The sequence below is a fragment of the Cetorhinus maximus genome, chromosome 1 (assembly GCF_964194155.1).
Source record: "Cetorhinus maximus chromosome 1, sCetMax3.hap1.1, whole genome shotgun sequence".
In the NCBI taxonomy this organism is placed as follows: Eukaryota; Metazoa; Chordata; class Chondrichthyes; order Lamniformes; family Cetorhinidae; genus Cetorhinus; species Cetorhinus maximus.
Window position 1 is genome coordinate 134140582 of NC_135879.1, and position 27584 is coordinate 134168165.

The window sequence follows — 27584 nt, forward strand, 5'->3', positions numbered from 1 at the left end:
GAGCAATAAATGCTGGCCTAGCCAGCGACACCCACATCCCATGAATGAATGTAAAAAAAAAAATCCCATCATTAGTTTCAATACCCTTGAATATTCTCTTTCTTTTCCAAGCAACTGCTGCCCAGGTTGAGATTAATTAACTTAGTCTAGACCAAAGGATTCAGCCTATGAACAGTCTATTCTCTATGGCTCAGCACCACATCACATAGGACCTTTTTATTATTCCTTCGCAGAATGTGGGCATCACTGGCTAGCCCAGCATTAATTGCCCATCCCTCATTGCCCTTGAGAAGGTGGTAGTGAGCTTCCCTTCTTAAACCGCTGCAGTCCATGTGCTGTCCACATGAATTCCGTGGTAGAGGTACTTTCAAGAAGTTTTGTTGACTTTTCCACTCCCGCCTTCAACAGCCCTCAACTATACATGAAGCCCAAGTCCTCCCAAAATTCGAATGTTGTTTCTATATCTGGGTAGGTCTTCCAACTGCTCTCACATTCTGGACCCGAAAGCAAGGAAAAACCTTGCTGTTTGATGGACAGTGCTTCTCTCATCATCGCAAACTCACTTGTTTCTATTTTATTAATAATACTATGGCCCTTGTTCTTCTGAACTCACCCCTACCTTGGTCCTCCAAATATACTAATCTGTATTTCTTCCTTCTCCTCCCGCAATGTATTGAGATTAAGAGTCATCATATCATAGCCTAAGGAAAGCTCAGTTTCCCAAGGCCTCAATCCTCTTCTGTTAATCTATAAAATCCAAATCTTATATTACTAAATCATAAATTCTTAATTTATGTTGTCTTTCCTCTTCTCTTTACAACCTTGGTGACACTCCCTTGCACTTAATGAACATAAACCTAGTTTCACAATTAAAAACATCTGATGCACCGAGCCATTGGGAGGGAGGAAAATTATCCTGACATTACCATCAATGCTTTCAGGTAGCTTAGCAACAATGACGACAACTTATCAGATACATTTTACTGTTATGCCTGCATTTTGAGGATAGTGACATACCTTTTGGGCCCTTGGAGCAACACTTCAAAAAAAAATTGAAAGATTAGCTTGAAGGATATACTTGCCTTGGAGGGGGTGCAAAGGTTCACTATACTGATTCCGAAGATTAGGGGATTGTCCTATGAGGAGAGATTGAGTAGGCTAGGCCTATGTTCCCAAGAGTTTAGAAGAATGAAAGGTGATCTAATTGAAACATAAAATTCTTGAGCAGTTTGAAATGGTAGATGCTGTGAAGGTGTTTCCCCTGGCTGGGCATTATAGAAGGAGTTGGCCATTTAGGACTGAGATGAGGAGACATTTCTTCACTCAAAGTGTTGTAGATCTTTGGAATTCTCTATCCCAGAGGGTTGTGGATGCTTAGTTGAGTATATTCAAGACAGAGATCAACAGACTTTTGGATGCTAAGGGAATTAAGAGATATGGTGACAGTGTGGGAAGGTGGAATTGAGGCAGAAGATCAGTCATGATAGTACTGAATGGTGCAATAGGCTCAAAGGGCCAAATGACTTCTATTTCCATGTTCTTATAAAATCATTGTGTCTCAAACTAATCAGATGAAAAGCTAGGTGTAACACCCAGCTGGACAACAATGGAGAGACATTGGAGGATGGTGTGGACAACCATTTAAAAGGTTACAGACAGGTTGAGAAGGGCAAGGAAGGATAGTTTACCTTCATCACAGTCACAGAGGATGTCATTTGTGACTCTGGTAAGAGTTGCTTTGATATATTATAATTACTATCAGTGATTTGAATCTTTTATTTAGACATCTCCCCTCCTCCAATCTACTGACTCCACTTTCATCATTACTAACTCAGCCCATTTTTATCTTCTCTCCAAAATTCAGAAATGAGACTATCTGGACACAGCTGCTGTTTGCACTGGTTCTGATTCGACTGAACTTGTCTCAGCTTAATGCCTCATTTGATAGTGCTCTTGACTCTGATTCATCGGGTTATGCGTTTAAACTCCTGTCCAGGACTTGCAAACATAATCTAAGCTAATACTTCAGTGTGGTACAGAGGAAGTGCTGCAAAGTTAGAGACACCATCTTTTGGCCGACACACTAAACTTAAGCTGTCTGCCTGCTCTAATGAATACACAAGATAATATAGTATTTTTCCTTTGAAATTCAGGAAGTTCTCCCATTGACTTGCCCAATATTTGTCCCTCAACCAACAACACAAAAAACAGATTAACTGGTTATTCATCTCACTTGCTGACTGTGGGGATTTGTGTGTGCAAATGGCCATCATCATCTCAAAAGCATCAGTGACCACATTTTAAAAGTAATTAACTAGTTGTAAAGCACTTTGGAACATCTTGAAAACAAGAATTGTGCCAAATCAATGCAGATACTTTCTCCTTTCTTTCCTCCTGAGCTACATTTTCTTTCCTTTTTCTCCCTTCTATAAATCTGATATGTTTTCATGATTCAAGGCATTTCTGCCTCAGTCATCTCTTTACCAGGGTGGCCAGTTCTTTTACATCTCTAGTCCTGTCTATAGCCGGGATTTTCCGGCCCCGTCGTGGGTGGGAACTGCCGTGGGTGAGGCGGCGCCCCAGCCAGAAGTCCATTGACTTGCGGCGGGACCGGAAGATCCTGGTGGTGGGCGGGTGTGGAAAATCCCACCCTACATTTCTATCTGCATCCTTTGCACCTTCCTTCCGTGTTGCATCGGTCAGCCACCATCTTTGTCTGATGACTAAATTTATTCTCAACTTCAATAATTTTACGCAACTCCACTCACTTTCCCTGGGCAAAAGTCATTGCTATTGGAATCTGTATTAATCCTCACTGCCCTTTTATAGGACATGTGGCTCACTCTTGTTCCAATCCTACTGTGGCCCACTTCCTACAATCTCATGTTATTCTGATGATTTTGAGTGTGTTTCTTCCTGCTCTTGTTCCAATTTTGAGAATTTCATTGATAATTCTTCTCCTTTCCACCTATCCCACACTGATACATCTGACTCCATGGCCTCGGCCCTTCCTCAGAGATAAATGGGGTCATCCAATTAAATCAAAGGAAGCAAATTAATACATTTAATACAAGTAAAAACACGTTGTAGTGGAAAAAATATTAGGACTTAAGATAGACAAATTTCCAAGACCTTCCACCCCAGAGTCTTAAAATAGCTCAGTTAAGAAACTGCAGGTGATTGTAATTTTCCAAAGCTTTCAAGGTTCAGGAACTGAGCCTTTGGATTGGAATACTGGAAAAATCACATGATTAATTAAGGAAGGAGGGAGAGAAGCCAGAAAACTACAGAGCTAGCAATTTAATATTTATTGTAGGCAAGTTACTGGAATTTATTATCATGAACAGAGTGCTTGGACAAGCAGCTTGGATTTGTGAATAGTAGGCCATGTCTCAAATGTAGCTGAATTTAGAGGCAGCTCCTCAGCATAGTGGATAGGGGAATGGACTTTCAGAAGGCATCTGATAAAATACCATACAAGAGTTTACAAGTAACCTTGTGACATGGGTTGGTAATGCATGGGAGGTAGGAGACAGAGAGTGGAATAACATTATGGGATGTTCCCCTGGCATCCATACTGGGCCTTAGCTTTTCACCAGATATATCTGGCAGATGGAGTGTAATGTGGGAAAACGTGAAGTTGTTCACTCTGGCAGGAAGAATGAAACAGCAGATTATTACTTAAATGGAGAACAACTGCAGAATTCCGAGGTGGAGCTGGATCTAGGTGGTCTCGTGTATGAGTCACAAAAAGTTAGAATGCAGATACAGCATGTAATCAAGAAGGCTAATAGAATGCTATCCTTTATTACAAGAGGAACTTAAAATAAAGGTAAGGATGTTATGCTTCAGTTATAAAGGACATTGGTAAGACCACATCTCGAATACTGTGTGCAATTTTGGTCTCCTTATTTAAGGAAGGATGTAAACATGTTGGAGGCAGTTCAGAGGAGGTTTACCAGATTAATACCCAGAATGAACAGGTTGTCTTATGAGGAAAGGCTGGACAGGCTGGACTTGTTTTCACTGCAGTTAGAAGAGTGAGGGGTGACTTGATTTAAGTATATAAGATCCTGAATGGTCTTGACAAGGTGGACATAGGAAGGATGTTTACTTTTGTGGGTGAGTCCAGAACTAAGGGCCACTGTTTTAAAATTAGGGGTCGCCCTTATAGGACAGATGAGGAGAAATTTTTTCTCTCAGAGGGTTGTGCGACTTTGAAACTCTCTGCCTCAGGTGATGGTAAAGCGGGGTAATTGAATATTTTTAAGGCAGAGTTAGATAGATTCATGTTAGGCAAGGGAATCGAAGGTTATTGGAGTAGATGGGAACGCGGAACTCAAAACACAAATAGATCAGTCATGATCTTATTGAAGCATGCTCGAGGGGCTGAATGGCCTACTTGTGCTATTTCGTATGTTCCTATGTTAATCAATTGGATGAAGAAATTAAGAGTTGGATATCCATATCTGCAGCTGACATGAAGCTAGGAGAACACAGCAAGTTGTGTGGATGAGAGAAGTTCCAAAAGGACACAGACAGATTGAATGAGTGAGCAAACTTATGGCAGATGGAGTTCAATGTGGGAAAGTGTGAGGTTATCCAGTTCTGATCTGAGAAAGACAAGCTGGGATATTTTCTTAATGGCGGGAGTGTAGGAGTTGCAGAGGAGCAAACAATTTAGGTGGGTTTTATGGGGGGACAAATTACCTGACCCCCTACTGAAAGGTCCGTTGGCATCATGCCAACCAGAAATCCAGCGATAAAATATCGTGGGGGCAGCCTTAATTGAATAAGAGTGGGACTTTCGCCTCCATCTGGGCAGAAGTCCCGTCCTAGCAAGCTATTGGCCAATCTGCTTGGCCGGCAGGTGTCATTCCACCAGTACCAAAATTGAGTAGTGGACACCGCTGGGACTACAGGTAGTTCACGAAGAAGCAATAGTGATGGATTCCAACTTCAGGTGGACCCCAGTGAGGGGGGATGGGGTTTCAGAGACCAGGGGTGGGAGGGGGAAGAATGGATGGGGGTGGTGGGGAGTACGATATGGGGGGGATGCCTCCGATGGGCACAAGGGACCACCCCCAAAGAAGGTGCCCTCTCTTTCTACCTGACAGCAGGCTACATATGGAATTTTTAAAAATTCGTTCATGGGATGCTGGCATCACTGGCTAGGCCAGCATTTATTGCTCATCCCTAACTGCCCTTGTTCAGAGGGCATTTAAGAGTCAGCCACAGTGCTCTGGGTCTGGAGTCGCATGCAGGCCAGACCAGGTAAGGACAGCAGATTCCCTCCCTAAAGGACATTAGTGAACCAGGTGGGTTTTTACAACAATCGGCAATGGTTTCATGGTCATCATCAGACTTTTAATTCCAGATTTTTATTGAATTCAAATTTCACCGTTTGCCATGGTGGGATTTGAACCTGGGTCCCCCGAGCATTACCCTGGGTCTCTGGAATACTAGTCAGTGACAATACTGCTGTGTCACTGCAGGTCTGCTCACCCTGTCGTCTCCTTCCCCAGATGCATGTAAAATTGCGGCGGAGGCGGAATAAGGCCCTTAAGTGGCCATCAATAAGCCCAAGGGTAACCGGGTTGCCTGACCCGTTGCCCTCTCACCACTATATGGGAGGCATATCAGGGTGGGCGGGAAGGCAGCGGGCAGGCCACCCATTTCATTTTACAAGCATCCTTGCCTTCAAATACGTTGGCCGGGGACCATAAAATTCACCCCCATGTTTACAAATCATTAAATGCTAGCTCATTTGCAAATCAAAAACCATAAGGGAGTTGAAATTCAAAAGTGAGGAAGTGATGCCTCAGTTGTACAGGGCCTTGGTCAGACTCCATCTGGAGTATCTTTGAAGGACTGAACCTCAGGAATAATATAATATCCTTGGAAGCGATATTGCACATATCCACCACGTTAATAACGGAGCTTAAAGAGTTAAACTATGAAGAAAGGCTGCATTAATGCTTCTTGTTCCCGAAGTTTGGAAAATTGAGGGGTAATCTAGTCACTGCTTAATATAATGAAGGGATTTGATGGGGAACACACGGCGAAATTACTTCCTTTGCTGGGGGAATCCAGAATAAGGGGGCATAATCTTAAAACTAGTATTACACATTCAGGTATGAAATCAGGAAGCATTTTTTCAAACAAAAAGTAGTGGAAATCTGGAACTCACTTCCCTAAAAGCCCATGGATGGTAGGTCAAATGCGATTTGAGACTGAGATTGATAGGTTTTTGTTGGTAATTGAATGGCAGAGCAAGCTTGAGGGGCTGTATGTATTAAATCCATTAGCTGCTCCACTGTGACGTAAGTCATCGTACTTGACTCTTGACTTTTACCTGTTGTTTCACTTCCTTTAAGTTGTTGCATCCTATAAAGAGGCTAGTTATCTTCCATTTGAAATGTTAACATATTTCGCTTTTTATAGATGTAGATGGACCAGCTGTTTCCAACAATTTCTGTTTTTATTTTAGATTTCCAGTTTTGCTTTTCCTATCATATGTCAATTGTACGTCAGCATCGCTGTTAGAGAACAATTTTGTGCAATAGTAATCCATAAATTTGAAGTCTGAAATATATATTTATTTGTTCTTTCTTTTGACTAGTTGACGATATCTGTCAAGAAGTGCCATGCAACAAAAATAGCTCTCATCTTCTGAATGACGTGACATGCTTCAGCTGTCTGTTAAAACTGTAGTCAAAACAAAGCTTTTTCCACCATGCAAGATGCAGCATGAAGATTGAGTGTTGGATTACAGGAAGTAAATGAAGTAAAATAAATATCCTAAATGCAACATTTTTGTAACTTTCAAAATGAGTACAATTCTATTTCTACAAGAAATTTCTTTCACTTCTATTTTGCAACTAAATATTAAAGTTAAATTCAGAAACTAAAGATAATGGCCGGAATCTTTCGCCCCCATTGGCGTTGGGCGTCATGAGCAGACAACATGGCGAGAAAGCCAAAAATCGGTTTTACACAGTTGTGAAACCACTTTGCGATTGTCTGCTGTCCGTCCATGGTGGGCGCCCTTCCTGCTGTCCAATGTCGGGAACCTAATTCAATGTATTTGCATCTCATTCATCAAGCCTGCCCACCGGAATCATCCCCCCACACTGGATTGTCCGGGCACATCCCTATGGTGTTTCACAACTGAACATCAGCGACACGCACCTGGTGAGCTGCACTTCACTAGGGACTTTGAGGCTTGTTTGCCTACTCTGCCTCGGGCAGCACTCGTGGTCATCAGCGCCAGACTTCACAGGCAGCATCACATCACTTTTAGGGGGGCTCACGGGCAGGTCTGTACTTACCAGACCAACTGTAAGGCAGTGGTGGCTTTTGAACAGTTACAGAGCTATGGCCTGGGGAAGGGGGGGTATCCCAGGGTGTGTGCGGGGGCACATGTTGATCTGTGCAAGTGGCCTCAAGATGGTGAGGGCTGAGGAGGCAGTCTCCAGAGGAGATAAGGCTAGATTGTGATGAGAGGGTGTGTAAGAGAGAGTGAATGGTGATGTCCCTTGACTGGCAGTGAGTGAGATGCCAGTAAATGTGTGATGGCTTTGTGAGTGTGAGAGTTTAGAGTGATGAGATAGCTGCCAAACCCTGACAGCATGGGTGAGATCATTCATCCGTTTTCTGCATTGGATGGCGAACTTCTTCTGTGCAACATTGCCACTGACCACCATTGCCATAGCCTCCCAAGCCAGAGTGGTGATACTGATGGGCCTTGTGTGGCCAGAGTGGGATAGGGGACATCGCGGTTGGCTCCACGGCGTCCAAAAGGCCTGCCAGGGGAGCATCAGAAAAATGGTAGGCTGCAGTCTTCTTGCCTCCTAGGCCATGTCTTCTGTGTAGTAGTCCTGGGCTGCAAGCATTGAGAGCTGTGTGCGCGGCTGCACTTCAAATATGGCATCTAGCATGAGGAAGCGGCGAAGTGAAGGCGTGGCGGGCGAATTGGAGGAAGCCTGCCAGCAAAAGGGCGTGTTCCACGTGACTTCATAAACAATGAGGCGGGAAGGGGACAATATGCCACGAAAACCTGCCATTCCAGCCTATGGGTAAAATGTTGTTTTACACATCCGCTACCGCACTAAGTGCAATTCTGGGACAATTCCGCCCAATATATTTAATATATATTTTAATTACATTTTCATACCTAAGGAATGACAAAGTTAAATAGTATTCTGAATAGGTTTAAATCAAGGTTGTTCATAAAATAATAGATCTGCAGCAGATTTTCTTTCTCAGAATCTTGAGATTCCTCAGTTATCATTAAAACAGCTGGTAGCCTCCCAACTGTTACTGTCACCAAATTAATCATTATATGCTCGACTTGACAGTGCCTGTAAATTTTCAGATCTCAGCTGTGTGGGATACCCAAGTGTATCTATGTTCCAGACAAACACCAAAACACGTTTGACAGATGTGTCTAGAAGATTTTTCTGTCGAGTGAAAAGTTTTAAGCGAACAGTGCAATTATTTATTTTTTTCACATTCGGGTGAACAAACCCACAAGGACAGGGTTATAATTACTTTCATTTGCTTTTATTACGGCACAAGAACAGTTGTAATAAACCTTACAGTCTCTTTCATCGCTTATGTAAGGCATGATGCGAAGGTTTAAATCATTGTGGCCCACAGATGAGGGACGGGTTTGTTTTTAAAAGGTCTCTTTAAGGCCCACTGATTGACTAGATTTCCTTCCTTTCCCTCCCCTCCCTATAAATCTCAATGTTTCTGAAAATAGTTGTAGTCTTAAGTGCTTGCTCACAATCATTTTGATTAGAGCAGTTTGGGGGATTCAGTGTATTAGTGCTACTTTGGTGTTTAGTGATTGACCAAAAAAAAAAACTCTGTTCAGATGTCCTTACTCAGCTGTGGGTGGGGTGGGGTAAATTGGGGAAGATGGCAGTATTGTCAGCATGTTTAACTGGTAGGAAAGATATGCTGCCCAGTGAAGAGCAACCAAAAGTGCTACCTAAGGGTTTAAAGTGCACACCCAGATCTCTCAGTCATTCTCATGAACTTTAAATTGCATTTATTAAAATGCAATTATAATTTAGAATGGTTTATTTTAAGGGCATTGAACAACCAGTTAGTTGTCTTTGCTTCCCCCCCAAACAATTGTTCAGTTCCTTAAACCACCTATAGGCTTAAACACTTATTATTTTACTTATTCACTGTCCGTCTTACGCAAGGAAGGTCCCTAGTGGAGGGTTCTCTACACTGGAGTCCTTCCCATTTCCATCGGGGACCTGGGGCAGAGGGTGTTGCACGCAGCAGTGCCATACAACTGTAGGATGTGTCAGTTCACGGACTCCCAAGATGCCTGCGTCTTTGCGGTCTTGTGGAGTCCGTGGACCACACGTACCAAAGTTGTTGTAGGCTGCACTCCCTTTTTAGTTATTTGAAGAACCTTTTACTGTTGTTTTGTTTGCACTTCAGTCCCACACTCCAGAATCTACGGGCACCCAGTGCGGAGGGGGGCCAGGAGGGAGGGCCTCCTTGTGAACCTGCTACTGGGCCTGGCCATTAACGGGTCCAGGCAGCGGGCAATTGAGGGGGTTGTCCGGCCCGACTGTCTGCTCCTCTTCCACGGCTACGTTCGTGGCCAGGTGTCTCTGGAGAGGAAGCATGTGGTGTCCGCTGGCACCGTCGAGGCCTTCCGTGCTCAGTGGGCACGTGGGGGACTGGGGTGCTTTATCAACCCCTTTAATCACATTTTGATTTAATGTTTGTGAGTTTCCTTTAGATTGCCTTTGTTTTTGCAGTTTCCTTTCAAGGGGTTGCCTTTTAATTTGTCCCTGATTTAGTTTATTTGTTTGTGACAAAAAGAGTTACGCAAGGAAGCGCTAACTTGACTTCACTAAGATGTGACGTCTTAAATAATTAAAACATTCTTTGAAAGTGAATATCTATATATATAGTTTCACGGATAACTTCTGTTCAAACACTGAGTAAAATGTACAATAAAACAAATATCAACTTCACATCTTCATGTGATTATAAAACAAAGCATTCTATATAATTTAAACTTTCCCATCTGGCACAAAACATGCTGATTGGATCCTTTCGTAAACATGAATGCATAAGAAAAACAAATGTTTCATTCACTTAAATTCCCGTTCACAAAAAAGGAAGAATCACATTGTATAAAATAATTTTCAAAGATCTTTTGGTGGCAATGATGTTTTCTCACATACCCTAATATATCCTCCCAAAATGTAATGTATAGCACAACAAATAAATAGAAATATCAGAAACAATTCTGGAAAAACCATTACTTACTTTTTCCAATATCCAAAAGAATTTTGCAAATTGAGGTTGCCCCTCAGTCAGAACCTGACTTCTATTATCACGCTGTTGCCTACATGAACAACAGTGATTATACGTCAAAAAATATCACTGAAGTAATTTGGATGTCCACAGGACAAAAATGCCTTATAAAAACGCAAGTTCGTCCTTTCTGCGCTGTTCTCATAGTTTAAATGGATCTCAAAATCCCATTATGTTTAAGGCATATGAACTCATTGCTGAAAGTTTTATTGGTTCACTGGAGTTAGAAAGCTACCATTTTTAAGCCTGGTGAAAGTAAGGTCCGCAAAAAGAAAGAAAATTGGCCGACACCAAATTTTGTCTTTATTTCATCTGTGCCCTGACTGGCACAACATTGACTTTAGTGAGGAGTTGAGGGAGAGGTGTGGAGGGGAAGAGGAAAGAAGAGGAGGGGAAAGGAGAAAGAGGAACAAAATGCATCCAATGGTTGGGAGAAACGTGAAGAGGAACTCAGACCCAATGGATTGCATGAATTGCAATAGGCTAGTGTGCAGGTACAACAGGTAACTACGAAAGCTAATAAAATGTTATTGTTTATCGTGAGGGGAATTGATTACAAAAATATTACAAAAGGTTATGCTTCAGTTATACAGGAAACTGATGAGAACGCATCTGGAGTACTGTGTACAATATTGGTCTTGTTATTTTTTTAAAAATGTAAATGCGTTAGGAGCAGTTCACAGATGGTTTACTAGACTAATACCAAGAATGGACGGGTTGTCTTATGAGGAAAGGTTGGACAGGCTAGGCTTGTAACCACTAGAGTTTATAAGAGTAAGAGGTAACTTGATCGAAACCTTTAAGGTCCTGGGAAGTCTTAACAGTGTGGATGCAGAGAGGATGTTTCTCATGTGGGAGAATCAAGAACTAGTGGTCACTGTTTAAAAATAAGGGATCGCCCATTTAAGAAAGAGATGAGGAGAAATTTTTTCTCTGAGAGGGTCGTGAGTCTTTGGAAGTCTTCTTCAAAAAGCAGTGGAAGCAAAGTCTTTGAATATTTTTAAGGCAGAGCTAGATAAATTCTTGCTAAGCAAGGGGGTGAAAGGTTAACAGGAGTCAGCAGGAATGTGGGGTGGAGGTTACATACAGATCAGCCATGATCTTATTGAAAGACGCAGCAGGCTCGAGGGGCCAAATGGCCTACTTCAGCTCCTAATTCGTATGTTCCTATGTTCTAAAGAGCAGATGTGGCTCTGAGGTACTATTAGTTAGGATTTGGTACCATTAGGATTTGGTACCATTCAATGCTCCCTCTTATAGTGAAAGGAGGAAAGGAACAATGCTTGCACAATGAAAGACTGAATATTTACAAATTGGGTTTTAGTATTTAAGAAAATATTGAATTTATTAGATAATTCTGATTTAATTTGGCATTGTATACATTAATAAAACAACGGGCTGCATGTAGAGGCAACTGTAACTATAACAGTGTTAGCCAATACTTGAAAATTACAACTTTAGTAATGGCCTTGGCTCAGTGGTAGCCTGAGTCTTTTGGTTGTATGTTTAAGCCCTCCTGTAGAACATAGTCTGGGCTGACACTCCAGCATAGTACTAAGGGGAAGCTGCATGACTGAAGGTGCTGTAGTTTTGATGAGGCATTAAAATGGAAACCGTTACATAGGAATATAAGCCATAGGAGCAAGGGATGGCCATTTCGCTCCTTGAATTTGCTCCAGCATTCAATATGATCATGGCTGATCTGATTGTGGCTTTCAAAACACTCTCGTGCCTGCCCCCATATCCCTTAACTCCCTATCAACAATCTGGTATCATATACCTCACAGCAACTCCAATTCCTATGTCCAGTAGCCTCAATACTTCCACGTACTCCTTGGTTTTTCCAAGGATTTACCGATCTCACCAATGTTCAGGAATTTCCAAACCTACAACAAATCCCACCTTATAATGATAATCCTGGATGAGCCTGCACTTTAAGATGATACCAGCTGATTTTACTACTGGGCAAGTAGGATCTCAGGGTGGAACCCGGCTTGATAGATCCTAACTTTTATTTTTTGTTTAGATACGTGGGGAGTGGCTACTGAACTTTATAACAAAAGAATAAAACATTTATTAAACAAATAAAGCTGAATTATATTACATTACTCCTTCACTCACAATGATATTTTTGCAGATATATACAAATTTGTAAGGATAACACAAGTTACAAAAGCTATCTTATACTCTAATGTTCACAGTAAGCACACCGTCCATGTAAGTCAATAGGTGGCCTGTGGTCAGGCACACCACATTCTGAAACCAGGTGATAGATGCCACCCCAAATAGATGCTATGGGTCTCTCACCAACTCCCCCCACACTGTGAGCCAATCGGTCACACAGAACTTCAGTTTTCACATGATGGTTTCCAATCTCCACTCTTGAAGAACCCACTTTGGAATTTTCTCCCAAATGGTTCTTTTTCTCAGGTGCCTTCTGCAAGGGTCCGCCTCCAGGGTTTCAAGCTCTTTTGGAATGCCACATGCATTCAAGCTTCCTTCCGCGCACTCCTTCGCGCTGACTCAGCTGTGCCAACAGAACACCACTGCTTCACATGCCCAAGGTAAAGAGTTACAGACCTTGACTGCCTGCTTGGATCTTCTGGCTTCTTGCAAGCCTTGTATTGCTTTAGATCTTAAATATAAACTTGATTCCCCCCATAAGGAACCAAAGGGGCAATCTATGGGTGGAGCCAGAGGACATGGCTAGAGTGTTGAATGAATACTTCACTCCTGTCTTCACCCAAGAGAATGAGGATGAAGGTATCGAACTCGGGGAGAGAGACTGCGAGGATCTTGAGCAAATTGATATAGGGAGTGACAAGGTATTGGAGGTGTTGGCAGGCTTAAAAGTGGACAAATCTCCAGGTCCGGATGATTTGTGTCCCAGACTGCTGAGGGAGGCAAGGGAGGAGATCGCAGGGGCTCTGACCCAAATTTTTAATTCCTCTCTGGCCACAGGGGAGGTGCCAGAGGACCGGAGAACAACTAATGTGGTTCTGTTACTTAAGAAGGCTTGTAGAGATAAGGCAGGGAACTACAGGCCAGTGAGTCTCACGTCAGTGGCAGGGAAACTATTGGAGAAATTTCTGAAGGAGAGAATCTATCTCCACTTGGAGAGGCAAGGTTTGATCAGGGATAGTCAGCATGGCTTTATCAGAGGGAGGTCATGCCTAACAAATTTGATGGAATCTTTTGAGAAGGTGACCAGGTGTGTAGATGGGGGTAGTGCAGTTGATGTAGTTTATATGGATTTCAGCAAAGCCTTTGACAAACATGGGAGATTTATAAAGAAGACAAAGGCACATGGGATACAGGGTAATTTGATAAGGTGGATTCAAAATTGGCTTAGTTGTAGGAGGCAGAGGGTGATGTCAGAAGGATGCTTTAGTGACTGGAAGCCAGTGTTCAGTGGCGTACCACAGGGATCTGTGCTCGGTCCCCTATTATTTGTCATATATATAAACGACATAGATGACTATGTGGTGGGTAGGATTAGTAAGTTTGCGGATGACACAAAGGTTTGTCGGGTGGTTAACAGTGAGGTTGAGGGTCTTGGGCTACAGGAAGATATAGACGGGATGGTCAAAGGGGCAGATAAGTGGCAGATGGAATTTAACCCTGAAAAGTGTGGGGTGATACATTTTGGAAGGAGTAATTTGACAAGGAAGTATTTAATGAACGGCATGGCACTAGGAAGTTCTGAGGAACAAAGGGGCATGTTAGTGGGGTGGTGAAAAAGGCATATGGGATACTTGCCTTTATCAATCGAGGCATAGATTACAAAAGTAGGGAGGTCAGGTTGGAGTTTATAGAACCTTGGTGAGGCCACAGCTGGAGTACTGTGTGCAGTTCTGGTTGCCACATTATAGGAAGGATGTGATTGCACTGGAGGGGGTGCAGAGGAGATTCACCAGGATGTTGCCTGGGATGAAACATTTAAGTTATGAAGAGAGGTTGGAAAGACTTGGGTTGTTTTTGTTGGAGCAGAGAAGACTGAGGGGCGACCTGATCGCGGTGTACAAGATTATGAGGGACAAGGTGGATAGGGAGCAGCTCTTAGTTAAAGGGTCAGTCACAAGGGGGCATAAGTTCAAGGTGAGGGGCAGGAGGTTCAGGGGGGGATGTGAGGAACAACTTTTTTACCCAGGGGGTGGTGACGGTCTGGAATGCACTGCCTGGGAGGGTGGTGGAGGCGGGTTGCCTCACATCCTTTAAAAAGTACCTGGATGAGCACTTGGCACGTCATAACATTCAAAGCTATGGGCCAAGTGCTGGTAAATGGGATTAGGTAGGTAGGTCAGGTGTTTCTCATGTGTCGGTGCAGACTCGATGGGCCGAAGGGCCTCTTCTGCACTGTGATTCTGCGATCTGCATCCTGCAACTTCTCCCTTTAAGCTGGAAGCCTTTCTCTGCTCCTCACTCTTAAATTCACTTAACAGGACCGTCTCCAGGTTCCTGTCAATTTCCTTTGGCCAGAAGGTGGTCTTGGGGCCTTCTTTCTTCTGTTCTTTGGGGAAACCTGCTTCCTCTGCAGTTCTCTCTACTGTTTCCAGCCTCTCCTGGCAGCTGGCTTCAACTTTGGTTTGGGGCTTGCTATCTGTCCGTCTTCTATGCTGCTCCTGCTGGCAACTCCTTTCAACTTTAGAGCATACTGACCAACTGAACGCGATCCTCTTTCGGCGTGTGTGTGTGTCATTGTGTGCGTGTTTCGTTTTGTGGCGTGTGTGTGTTTCGTTTTGTGGCGTATGTGTGTTTCGTTTTGTGGCGTGTGTGTGTTTCGTTTTGTGGCGTGTGTGTGTTTCGTTTTGTGGCGTGTGTGTGTTTCGTTTTGTGGCATGTGTGTGTTTCGTTTTGTGGTGTGTGTGTGTTTCGTTTTGTGGCGTGTGTGTGTTTCGTTTTGTGGCGTGTGTGTGTTTCATTTTGTGGCGTGTGTGTGTTTCGTTTTGTGGCGTGTGTGTGTTTCGTTTTGTGGCGTGTGTGTGTTTCGTTTTGTGGTGTGTGTGTGTTTCGTTTTGTGGTGTGTGTGTTTCGTTTTGTGGTGTGTGTGTTTCGTTTTGTGGTGTGTGTGTGTGTGTGTTTCGTTTTGTGGTGTGTGTGTGTGTGTGTGTGTGTTTCGTTTTGTGGTGTGTGTGTGTGTTTCGTTTTGTGGTGTGTGTGTGTGTGTGTTTCGTTTTGTGGTGTGTGTGTGTGTTTCGTTTTGTGGTGTGTGTGTGTGTGTTTCGTTTTGTGGTGTGTGTGTGTGTGTTTCGTTTTGTGGTGTGGTGTGTGTGTGTGTGTGTGTGTGTTTCGTTTTGTGGTGTGTGTGTGTGTTTCGTTTTGTGGTGTGTGTGTGTGTGTTTCGTTTTGTGGTGTGTGTGTGTGTATTTCGTTTTGTGGTGTGTGTGTGCGTGTGAGTTTCGTTGTGTGTGTGTGTGCCCGTGTTGTTTTGTGTGTGTGTTGTGTGTTTTGTGTGCGTTTGTGTGTTTCGTTTGCATTTGTGTGTGTTTTGTTTTGTGTGTGTGTGTTTTATGTTGTGTGTGTGTTTTGTTTGCATTTGTGCGTGCGTGCGTGGGGGGAGGGGGCATCCCTCTCTGGACCCCTCTTGCTAGGCAACAGCACAGTTTTTTTTCTACCTTGTTTGTTTTAATTCCCCTTCGCGAGTCATAAAATCTCACTAAAATGCAGGCATCTTTAAAAGTGAAACTAAAACTTAAGTTTTCCCCTTTTCTTAACACACCAATACAGAAACTCATATTAAACTTCATTCCTAACACCCACAAATACAAATATAACTTACTTAAACTATCCCTAGTTCCTAACAGATGTTAAAGTACTGAAATTAGGTTTATGACATGCGGCGGTGGGAAACGCGGGTGGAGTGGACGATCACTGACTGGTTTCATGATAACATAAAACCAAGTTTTGGCCTTCCCACCATCTGCTCACGCTGCCAAACGTGCCCGCCGCCAACAGGAGTGGCAAAGTCCACCATAAGGTATTCAAACAGGCAACATAATAGAAGTATGCAACCAAAATAATAATTGGCACTTATGTGCATTTTAATATTGGAAACAGTGAGAATGTGCTTAAAATTCACGTGACATACAGTTATTGTACAACTCCATTGACCACTAATTATAACACATTTGTGATTTTCAAACTTGTTTACTATTTGGTGCCAATTAAAATTTATTTAAGAATATTTAATTTTTTTTGACAAGGTTCATCACAGTAGTTACCTGCAATTCCCTTGCAACGTTTTAGAAGGCAAGTACTGGTTTCCTTTCATTTTATGATTCTGAAGATAATTTCCCAATTTCCGTCAACAGAATTGTTTCGTAGTAAGGAAAAATACATATTAATTATTTTTAATGACATTTTTGTTTAGAGGGTTATATTATTTTACAAATAATGCAGGATGTTTAAGGTCATGCAGTCTACATGGAGCTGGTGATTCTATTCTGTGATTAAGCCAAAGAATGTTGAACTTGTCCGGTGCCGAGTTAATCGTAACTATTCTAATTTCAGTTGTGAAGTGAGGACAATTGGGATCCACTATTCAAATCTCAGTGCCTTTGGAAGTGATCAAAATGAATTAAAAAGACAAAGTTTTTTATTTTATATTTGAAAGCCTGTCAGATTTTGTACTCCAGAGGTAATCCAAAGCTCAAAGATTTAAAGCTCACATTCGTATTGAAAACAGAGAGTTTCTTTGTATTTTGTACGAAGGAAAAATAAAATCCCAGAGGTATTTCCTTCCTTTCTGCACAAAAGCTCCCCCCCCACCCCCCACCACCGCCCCCCCCCACCACCAAACCACCCCGACACTGTGTAGAAACCATTTTTGTTTCTAACTTTTCACATCCCTCTACACACAGGCAAATCATCTGGGAAACAGAAAAGTGATCCCTTTCAAATAATGCCGATAACAGGGACAGCCTGTTCTGGGGACAGGCCCTGGCTGCCTCTGTGCGTAGTTTACAAATTGTTCCTAATGTGTGAGATTTGTGGTCCATGCCAAGTTTCTTCTCTAGGCCTTAGCCCCTTCAAATGGATTCTGTCACAAAAGTAGCTCCCAGGGGGATTCACAAGGGATCAGAAATCATAGAGTCACAAAGCTTGGTGTTTTGAAGGCCCATAGGCCCCAGAGGGAAAACAACAAGTCTGCTGTCTATACAACATGACAGCTGCTCAGATTAGGAGTTTAGCTTTTATTTTTTTCATGGCGTTTCCTCAAAACACGTCCACAACAATTGAAGTAAATTTTATTTCATACCCATGTAGATACAAAGAATTTTAGATTGAATTATTTCAGTTAGTAAATCAGTCATTCTTTTAGTGTCATACTGAGATTATTGTAGGCAAATAAATATGACACTTCACATGACATTCAGAAACATGATATTTAGAGAGAGAAAATATTGATTCATTTAGACTTCAGGGATAAAATGTGAACGATCATAAGATATAGGAGCAGAAGTAGGCCATTCGGCCCATCGAACCTGCTCTGCCATTCAATGAATAAAAATGAGAGAGTATTTGGTGCTTGGCCCTCATTCTTACCTTTTATTACGACCAGGAAAAAATGTTGTATTGCGAGAAACATTTTCTACATTTAAAAAAATGCATATTATGCCAAACTGCGAACTCAGAGTAGTAAATATTCTAGTCATTCATGTGTGCCATATGCAATGACTGAATTTTAATCTGGTAAATTTGATGGCAGTTGTACAAATTTGAGCAAATTCTACGCCTAATTTAGCAGCAAGGTCTCAAAAACACATTAAATGAATTATTGATAATATAAACGCAAGGGCATTGCAAAACACAAGTTGAGATCTTCACATTGACTGTATTCACAAAAGGAAAGCAAAGAAAGCCTTAGTCCTGGGCATAAAAGGAAAATAAATAAAACCACCAGTCATACAATTTTTGTAATGTTGAGTGTGTTTCTTTAGCTTAAAAGCTTGAGCTACCAACAAATTCAGTGAAATCCTCACTCCCATGTGGTCACATTCATGAATACAAACGTTAGCTATGTTATGAGAACTGGTGCAAAATACCCATTTTAACATTTACTTCCAGAATATATGGTACTTTGCTGGAATGTGCATAGACAGGAAAAGAAATCAAACTAATTAAAGCTCTTCAGAGCAAAATGCAATTTCATTGCTTTGATGATTATCATTAGCTTGAGATACTCCCTATGTCATTGATTCTAATGACAGTGACAAACAGCAGACTTAGATTTATAGAATTGCCAGATTTGAATTCTCTGCAACAAACAACATTTTATGACATTGTTAAAACCTTCAATGGATTTCTGGATCCTCCAAGGTTATTAAACACACAGAAAAGACCGCAATACAGATGCAGATTAGAGTTTGAAATTGTAACAGTGTTATACTTTGATGTCTACAGTACTGCTTTAACAATTGAGTAAACTCAACTTGGATAAAGTACCTGAAGTTACAAATGTTGTACTTGTAGTGCATTTATTAACTAAAGATGATTCATCATACATGGCATTGATTTCTGAAGGTATGGTTAATCTGATCCTTGATTTTGATAATAATCCTTTCATCATTTCCCTCCCTCGGGGAATTGTTCCCAATTTAGCCAGGGAAAGCAGGATTATTCTCCCTCACAAATGCTACTAATGCTGCTTAATATTTAGCCACAAGAGGCATACTTGTATGCAGGATGGTTAGGAGGGTTAATATTTTTTCCACACCTATGCATCTAGCTCCCCAGTCTCATTCATTGCTGTGATGAAAGAGAATTAGCCATTTAAAAAAATTATTTACACATCTCACTCACCATTGGAATGTCAATAAAATCATAATCTGAGAGTTTAATTTCGTTTGAGAAGGATTTCTCTGAAAAATATTTTGGTTACTTTCATTTATGGTTTGTTTCATTTGTGTTTTAAGTAAATTATTCCCATTGGTATCAGTCTTTCCAAGACCTTTCTAAACATCTAGTCATGTATCTAGATAAAAGATAGGGTTGCTAAAAATATTGTATAACCGCAAAAGACCGAGGTGCCTGGAGCAAATTGTCATTTAATACACATCAAATCAAAAGAATATTTGGTTTGGTACACTTGTGCTTCATGAGATATCTACTGCTTTACAAGATAGTTTAAACAAATGTTGTGCTTTATAAATATTAGTGCAAAATGAAAAGTAAATAGTATGAAATTATGGTTATGTTTCTCCACACTGTAATAATATAAAATAATTCCCTCATCGGTCAAGAGGCGTATTGACATACATCAATTACAGAGCTTGGCAGCACAGTTCAGCATTTTCTGGTGAAATTGATATTTAATAATGAGTGGAAGACATTGCAAGTGGGCAATATTTCCCTGAAAATATTGCCTTATTTCACCTCTGATCTAAATCCTCCTCCCCCTCTAAAATGCTGTTTACATTGTCTCTTGCATGCAACAAAATGAAAACAAGTCACTATGCAGTCATCAGCAAACAGAAGTCAGTGACAGTTAAGCACTTCATTAAACAAGACTGAAAAGACAAGGGTGAGTCTAGTTTATGTTATTTCAGGACGATATAATGCCTGCAGCTGTCACAAACCAGTAATAGAGGCAGAATGCTGACTACACTAAATATTTTACAGCCAAAGTGCATATCAAATCATTTAATCTTCACGTCTTTCATAACACTTCTACACTTTTGTTTCTAGCTGTTGTGATATTGATCTATTGTTTTTATTGCAGATTTTGTTCCAATGCATCTTAACTTGTGCTTTGCGCAAAATTTTAATAAACAACTTTGGATGTTAGTTATCTATAGATCATAGTGACCACATACTGGTATCAGTTACTTGGAAATATCAAGATACAAAATGGTTATATTTGCATGGACATGATCATTTGAAAGCCAGTGAAGTCATTAGATAGGATTTTACAAGCCTAATGTGTAATTGGGAATGCAGAAATTTAACTGCTGGATTTCTAGCATAAGTTAAAAGCAATGCACAAGAATAAAAGTAGGTTAGAAGATTCCATAGAAATCTGGTAATCAAAAGCAATATCTAGGTGATTCCTTAAACATGCATGCCCCAAATTTTATCTTAAAAAGATTACCATATAAAACATACATAGGCACAGTAAGAATTTTAAAATTATAGGAAGGAGAGAGTGACACACTCTGTGACAGTGAATAAAATTACTATCCTCTCAACAGATGAGGTACCTCCCTGTTGCATGAACATGTATTTTTCAGCATAAGCCAGTGGATACAGAAGTAGGAACCCTAGCTGATTACATATACATTTTCTTTCCTCTTCCTAGGCTTCAAGATGAAGCCAAACTGTACCATCCTGGTTGAGATTAGCTAAGATAGCACAGAACAGGAATCTTCGGTCCACACCACACAATACTGTTACCCACAGAACAATTGCCAACATTGAAACTAGCTTTCAATGGAATCTTATACTGTGACAAAAACTATAAGGGCTAAAAGATGGGAACATCTGCTACAAACAAATTATATGATTTACATTAATATTAAATTGCAACTCGGGTAAATAGCAGTTTCATGGTTGCAGCAAAATAGAACAGAAAATCTTAATAAAATATTTTAGGTAATACTCTTCTATATATTCCTACACCCAGTCAAAGCTGGTGCATTTTTACACTTGACAAAGGCTTCAGTAAAACCTTAATTTCTAATAAAACATATTCTCATTACCAGTGTTAACCACACAATTCTTCAGATCATCCTGTAATTGGATTATCATAGTCTTCAAATGACATCCATTTTGGTCATTTTGCAAATGGGAAAGACTCTTTCACAGATGGATGATTAATCACTAATCTGACAACTGTAACAACATAAATTAAAGCCAACATACAGTGCACTTGGACATCATCAGATGCTTTCCCACCCCCTCCCAACATAAGTTCAGTGTAAATATCTAACAAGATATAAATAAGTACCTCTCCAGATATGTCAGGAGCCAGTGGAATTGCAGGCCACAGAGATGAGTAGATTCCAAAAAGCACCACCCACAGTCCGATACTGCCCCAGATAGCCACATGACTAAACTGGTTGGGGGGGGAGAAATCAAGATATCAAGGTCTGTTACCAAGCACTCAGTGATAGATTGTGGAGTAAAATTATACACAGTGTTACTGATGGACCAATATCAATATAGTGTGCTTATAATGCAGGCATAATATTAAAAATGTCTATGTCATGCTTTGGCGTTAATTTGAAGTTCCGATTAGCAGTACTCATTCTTTGACATAACATTTAAACGTCACAATAGTCTTAAATTATAGTCTAATGAAACACATCTAAGTCAATTGTAACAAAATTTGACAATATACTTGTGCTTTCATCAGTGTTGATATCCAAGTTGTTAAATTTTATTTGCTAGTTGTAGGTGCGCAGCGGGATGATTTTTATCTGGTCACAATTTGTAGTGAAATTTTAAACATGAAGTGCAGTTTTATCAGCAGCATTTAGTACAATTGAATGGAACTGGTTGAACCAACGTGAAAGATTGGAGAATTTTAAATATAAGTGAGTTAAACCCCAAACAACTTACATTCATATTGTGAACTTTTCCACAGGATTAAAATTCAATTTGCCCTTATCAAGTCATAACACGAGGTTGAAATTGTGACATTCTGTAAATTGCACTGGTTAGGGAAGGCTCTGCAATAGCATTTTTTTTAGCTGTACAGGCAGTAGTTAAGTATGTTTTAAAATTTCTTCATATCAAGAAATACTTAATTTACTAAGAAACCAACTAGTGTACACCAATGGGGTATTGCACACAGTTCTTGTCTCCATACTGTAAAAAAGACATAGAAGTGCTGGACAAAGTGCAGAAAAGATTTACAACGATGGTGCCAGAATGAAGAGGTTATAGCTATTGCCAAAGGTTGCACTGGTTTGAGTCCTTATTCTTTAGAAAAGAGCTGACTTCAGGGTGACTGTTAGCTGTCTTTAAGATCATGATTCGCCAGACAGGGGAGATGTGGAAGCAATGTTTCCACTTGTGGGAAAATCCAAAACGGGGGACCATAATTACAATAAATGGAGATACTCATCAGGTCTGCTGGCAACTTTGGGAAAAAAACAAGCGTTAACAATTCAAGTTGATGATCTTTCCTCAGAACTGGTCCATTGACCTGAAATGTTAACTCTGTTTCTCTCTTCACAGATGTTGCCAGACCTGCTGGGTATTTCCTTTGTTTTTTGTTTTTATTTCAGATTTCCAGCATTTACAGTAGTTTGGTTTTTTGTTGCCATAAATACAAGATAGCTACTATCAACATCCTGGGGATTACCATTGACCAGAAACTGAACTAGACTAGCCATATAAATACTGTGGCCGCAAGAGCAGGTCAGACGCTAGGAATCCTGCGGCGAGTAACTCTCCTCCTGACTCCCCTAAAGCCTGTCCACCATCTACAATGCACAAGTTAGGAGTATGATGGAATACTCTCCACTTGCCTGGATGAGTGCAGCTCCAACAACACTCAAGAAGCTTGACACCATCCAGAACACAACATGGACTGCTGCAGTTCAAGAAGGCAATTTACCACTACCTTCTCAAGGGCAGTGAGGGGTGGGCAATAAAAATGCTGGTTAGCCAGCAATGTCCACATCCTGTGAAAGAGTACAAAAAAAAGCCTCTAACAATACGCACAGAATTTACCAAGAAAGTATATCACTGCAGTGCAAAACATTTCAAGGATGGATTTTATAAACTCATTCTCCCAGCACAGCACTTTATACAGCAGGATCATACATGAAGAATTTGGGTACAGTCGTCTGTGGATCTCCATATTTTCCATTCATTAAAATGAACTGGAAATTTTAGTGAGCTTTATGACATTAGGTGCTTTAATTCTCAACATGCACTCCCAGCACAAGGAGTTCTGTGCCTCTAGTAACATATAAAATCTACCTGAACACCTATGGTGAACATGACAGTCAAATTGAAGGCTGGATGGCAGATTGTGCTCGAGTGTCCAGCTTCTTAGTATTTTGGTAAAATATCCTTGCACTCTTTTTGTTGTTTAGATAATTCATTGCTCTCTATTCATGAAATTCTTCCATCTTCAACAAAAAACAGTCAAGCAACACGTAAATCATAATTCTTCAAAGGAAAGGTTTTCCATCTCCTCCAAGAAATAATACTTAGATCTACTGGGGTTACTTAAGGCAACGTTAAAAACACAGTCTTACAGTGCCTTCACATGGTAGTCACTGACAAAACATGATCCAAGTTTGATGGAATTAATCTGTTTGGTGACAACTGCATTAGGTCACAGCATAGGCACACAAATGTTGTGTCAATTTTGGAGGTAATGAATATTTTTTCTTGTTAATGTTATCTCCAGGAGTAATTGCATAATTACTTCATGGAATGATACAGCACAAAAAGAGCCCATTCAACCCATTGTGCCTGTGCCAGCTCTTTGAAAGAGTCATCCCAGGTAGACCTGCTCTTTCTCTGTAGTCCTGTAAATTTTTTCCCTTCAAGTATTAATCGAATTCTCTTTGTAAATATTATTCAATCTCTTCCACCATGGCTTTTCTGGTGTAAAAAAAGAAGTGTTTCCTCAAAGCACCATTGGTTCCTTTGCCAATCACCTTAAATCTATCTCCTCCGGTTACTGACCCTTTTGCCACTGGAAGCAGTTTCTCCTTACTTACTCTATCAAAAACATTCATGATTTTGAGCACCTCTATCAAATCTCCTCTTAACCTTCTCTGCCCTAAGGAGAATAATTCCAGTTTCTCCAGTCTCTCCATATAAATGAAGTCCCTCACCTCTAGTACCATTCTGGTAAATCTCTTCTGTGCGCTCTTCAAAGCCTTGACAACCTTCCTAAAGTATGGTACCCAGAATTCAACCTAATACTAACCAGTGTTTTATAAGTTTCAGCACACCTCCCTGCTTTTGTACTCTATTCCTATCATTAATAAAGCCAAGCATCCCATATGCATATTTTTAAAATAGCAGCCTTCTCAATATGTCCTCACAGGTGTTGCTGTTCCTGCAACCCCCCCCCCCCCGCCACTTAACTTTGTATCAGTTAGTTTATATGCTTGAGGGATGGTTTTAGGTTTGATTAAAAAATATATTATCTTTAACTTTTACTCAACATTTCCATTTGGGACCCAACCCTTGACTAACAAGGGAGTAGGTTAATGGGGTAAGCTGAATGTGGAGTTGAGGCCACAATCAGATCAGCCATGGTCTCATTGTATGGTAGAGCAGGCTCTAGGGGCCAAATGGCCTACTCCTACTCCTAACTCATATGTTCAGAAGAATCAGAAGTCCATATTCACATTACAGGTTGGGTCTCAAACCACCTACAGTACTGGATTTAAAATTTTGAGCCTGCACATCAATTCAATTGGACTATTTACAAACTAGCTTCAACCATACAGCAAAGTGATATCCTTTTCATTAAAGATGGTATGCAAATTCACCCCTAACTGCAAATTCAACCCTAATGCCACCTAACTTTGTAACTTTTCTCAAAGTACATGGAAGTTAATCTTTTTTGCACAGAAATTGAAGTTCCTGTCAACAGTCTGAAGACGAGGTAGACGGCAATGTGAGTGTGTAAATGTGAATTTGTATTGAGAACACCCTGTTAGCTCAATCACCTTAATCACCCAACCATCTTCAGCTGCTTCAACAATGACTTTCCTTCCATCAATTTGGCATTTGAGGATGGGTGAGACTACACACAGCCGGGCTTCTGGAGTTTGCCGGAGGGATACTGATTCGCTTCCTTGGGATCTGGATGGCAGTATGGGAGAGATGTAACTGGGGGAAGGAGGGGGTGTGTCAGTGTCCCGAAGCCTTGCCCATCTGGTTTAGATGAGCTTTTTATTGGACTCTCTTGCTGGTATGGAGTTATTTGTTAGAATTGTCAAATAAATTGACATAACGTAAAAAAGGTCAGAAGTTGGGATGTTTGCTGATGATTGCACAATATTCAGCATAATTCGCGATGCCTCAGATACTGAAGCAGTCCGTGTTCATTTGCAGAAGGACAACATTCCGGCTTGGGCTGATAAAATGACAAGTAACATTCACACCACACAAGTGCCAGACAATGACCATTTCCAACAAGAGAGAATCCAACCATTTCCCCTTGACATTCAATGGCATTGCCATTGCTGAATCCCCAACTATCAACATCCTGACTATAAATGTAACTGGACCAGCCGTACAAATACTGTAGAGGAGGTCAGAGGCTGGGAAATCTGTGGCGAGTAACTCACTTCCTAACTCCCCAAAGCCTATTTACCACCTACAAGGCACAAGTCAAGAGTGTGAAGGAATACTCTCCACTTGCCTGGATGAGTGCAGCTCCTTGCTCACCACTGTCCAGGACAAAACATCCCGCTTGATTGGCAACCTGTCCATCACCTTCAACATTCACTCCCTCCATCACCTAGGTACAGTGGCAACAGTGTGTACAATCTACAAGATGTACTGTAGCAACTCACCAAACTTCCTTCAACAGCACCTTCCTAACCTACTACCTCTGCCAGCAAGAAGAACAAGGACAGCAGATGCATGGGAACAACACCACTTTCAAGTTCTCCGCCACGCCACACACCATCCAGATTTGGAACTATACCGCTGTTCCTTCACTGTTGTTGGTTCAAAATCCTGGAATTCCCTCCCTATCAGTACTATGTTTGTCCCTATACCACATGAATTACAGCAGTTCAAGAAGGCGCCTCACCACCTCCTTCTCAAGGGCAATTTGGGATGGGCAATAAATGCTCACATCCCATGAAAGAATGCAATAAAAGCTGCCTGAGATCACTAGATTGTGATTCTTTTCCTAGTTCACATCAATGCATCCTGGTCACACACCCACCCATCACAGTAACAAGGGAAGATATTCAAACTGTAAAAAGAAATTAGTTAAAATAGGGAGAACCAATGACAAAGGAAGAAGTTTCAGCTTAGATCTGGCAATCCAACTCTGTATATATCTTTACTAATAAAGAATAAGTATATTGCTATTATACTCTAATGTTTTAGAATGAAAGTATGCAAGAATGTGTTGGTGGCTGCCTTAAGCAATTCTAGAACAACTGGGAGCACCCAGCTGATCATCAGTATCTGTGGAGAGGTAACATTTCAATTGTAGGCCCATTGTTGGAACTGAAAATATTACAGAAGAACATAATTTAAAGAGTTAACAGAATAAAGGAACAGCATGAGGTACTTTGCAGTTCCCCAGTCTCAACGCGGACTTTTGTGATAATAACATTGGACATTAGCCACAGCTTCACTGGGTGTGCTGGCTGAGGTGGGAAATGGGCTGGTACTTGAGGTGGTGGCCCTTTTTTTCAGAACATTGTGCTGACAGAGCAATTTGCACCCTTGATGTCAATCTGTTGCTTCATTCCCAACTCCTCGTCTACTGTAGCCCGCTCTACTTTGCCAGTTTTTTATGCTTCCAATTCTAACGGCTTTAACATCCATTTACGCAGTAAATGTATATGCTCTCTGTGTCTCATGTGTATTTAATTCCTTTGATATCCCTCATTATGCCTCGTATTGTCTCAAGGAAATATCAGTGCCATTTACCCATCTGTCTTCCACCTAAGCATTTCACACTTGTACTCGAGTCTGTATCCATGAATATTTTCCCGTTCCCTTTATTCTGTCCCTTTTTAAATTCTGTGCATCCGTAATATCTACCAGTTCTGAGGAAGGTCTTTATATCTGCAATGTTAGCATGCATTCTCTCCACAAATATTGATTCACTCAAATGTTTTCAGCACTTTGTACTTTTGTTTCTGAATCTCAGAATCTGCAGTTGGTTTTATTCCCCCAAAGAAGCCAAGTTTTATAGGGAATAGCTGTCTTTTACTGAAAGTAAGATGTTCACAATTTGTTACAAATGACTACATTTATCTGAGTAGGTAGATCTTATAAATCTCATAGCATTTGCAAACCAAAATAATCAACAAGATCATTTTTAGTTTTTTTTAAAAAAAAAGCATATATGTAAGTTTCCATTTATCCCATACTGCTTTTCGTTTTAGTTTGCAGCAACATACATTAGGGATTTTATTGAAAGTTCATTGAATGTTATATGACAGAAACCCTGTGCATCATGAAACTATAAATGAAGATAAAATACTGATGGGAAAATCATCTCGTGCAAGAAAATCTGGTTTCATAGGGATTCAAAACCTATATTCCCTTTAATTAAA

The 27584-nt window shown here is 40.9% G+C and overlaps 1 protein-coding gene and 1 long non-coding RNA gene across 7 annotated transcripts in view; both read right to left on the reverse strand.

Moving 5' to 3' along the window:
* LOC144683762 (uncharacterized) overlaps positions 1 to 27584 on the reverse strand; it is a 1025508-nt gene that overhangs the window by 520189 nt on the left and 477735 nt on the right. The gene's annotated exons all lie outside the window — the stretch shown is intronic.
* Positions 1 to 27584, reverse strand: part of atp8a1 (ATPase phospholipid transporting 8A1) — a 488126-nt gene that overhangs the window by 23776 nt on the left and 436766 nt on the right. For all 6 annotated transcript variants that reach the window (XR_013577307.1, XM_078546849.1, XM_078546831.1 and 3 more), the window contains one exon: positions 21302 to 21409. Coding sequence is in view for 5 of the 6 variants with exons in the window: in XM_078546849.1 (XP_078402975.1) it covers positions 21302 to 21409 (108 nt within the window). In the remaining variant the exon portion in view is untranslated. The remainder of the gene's footprint in view (positions 1 to 21301; positions 21410 to 27584) is intronic.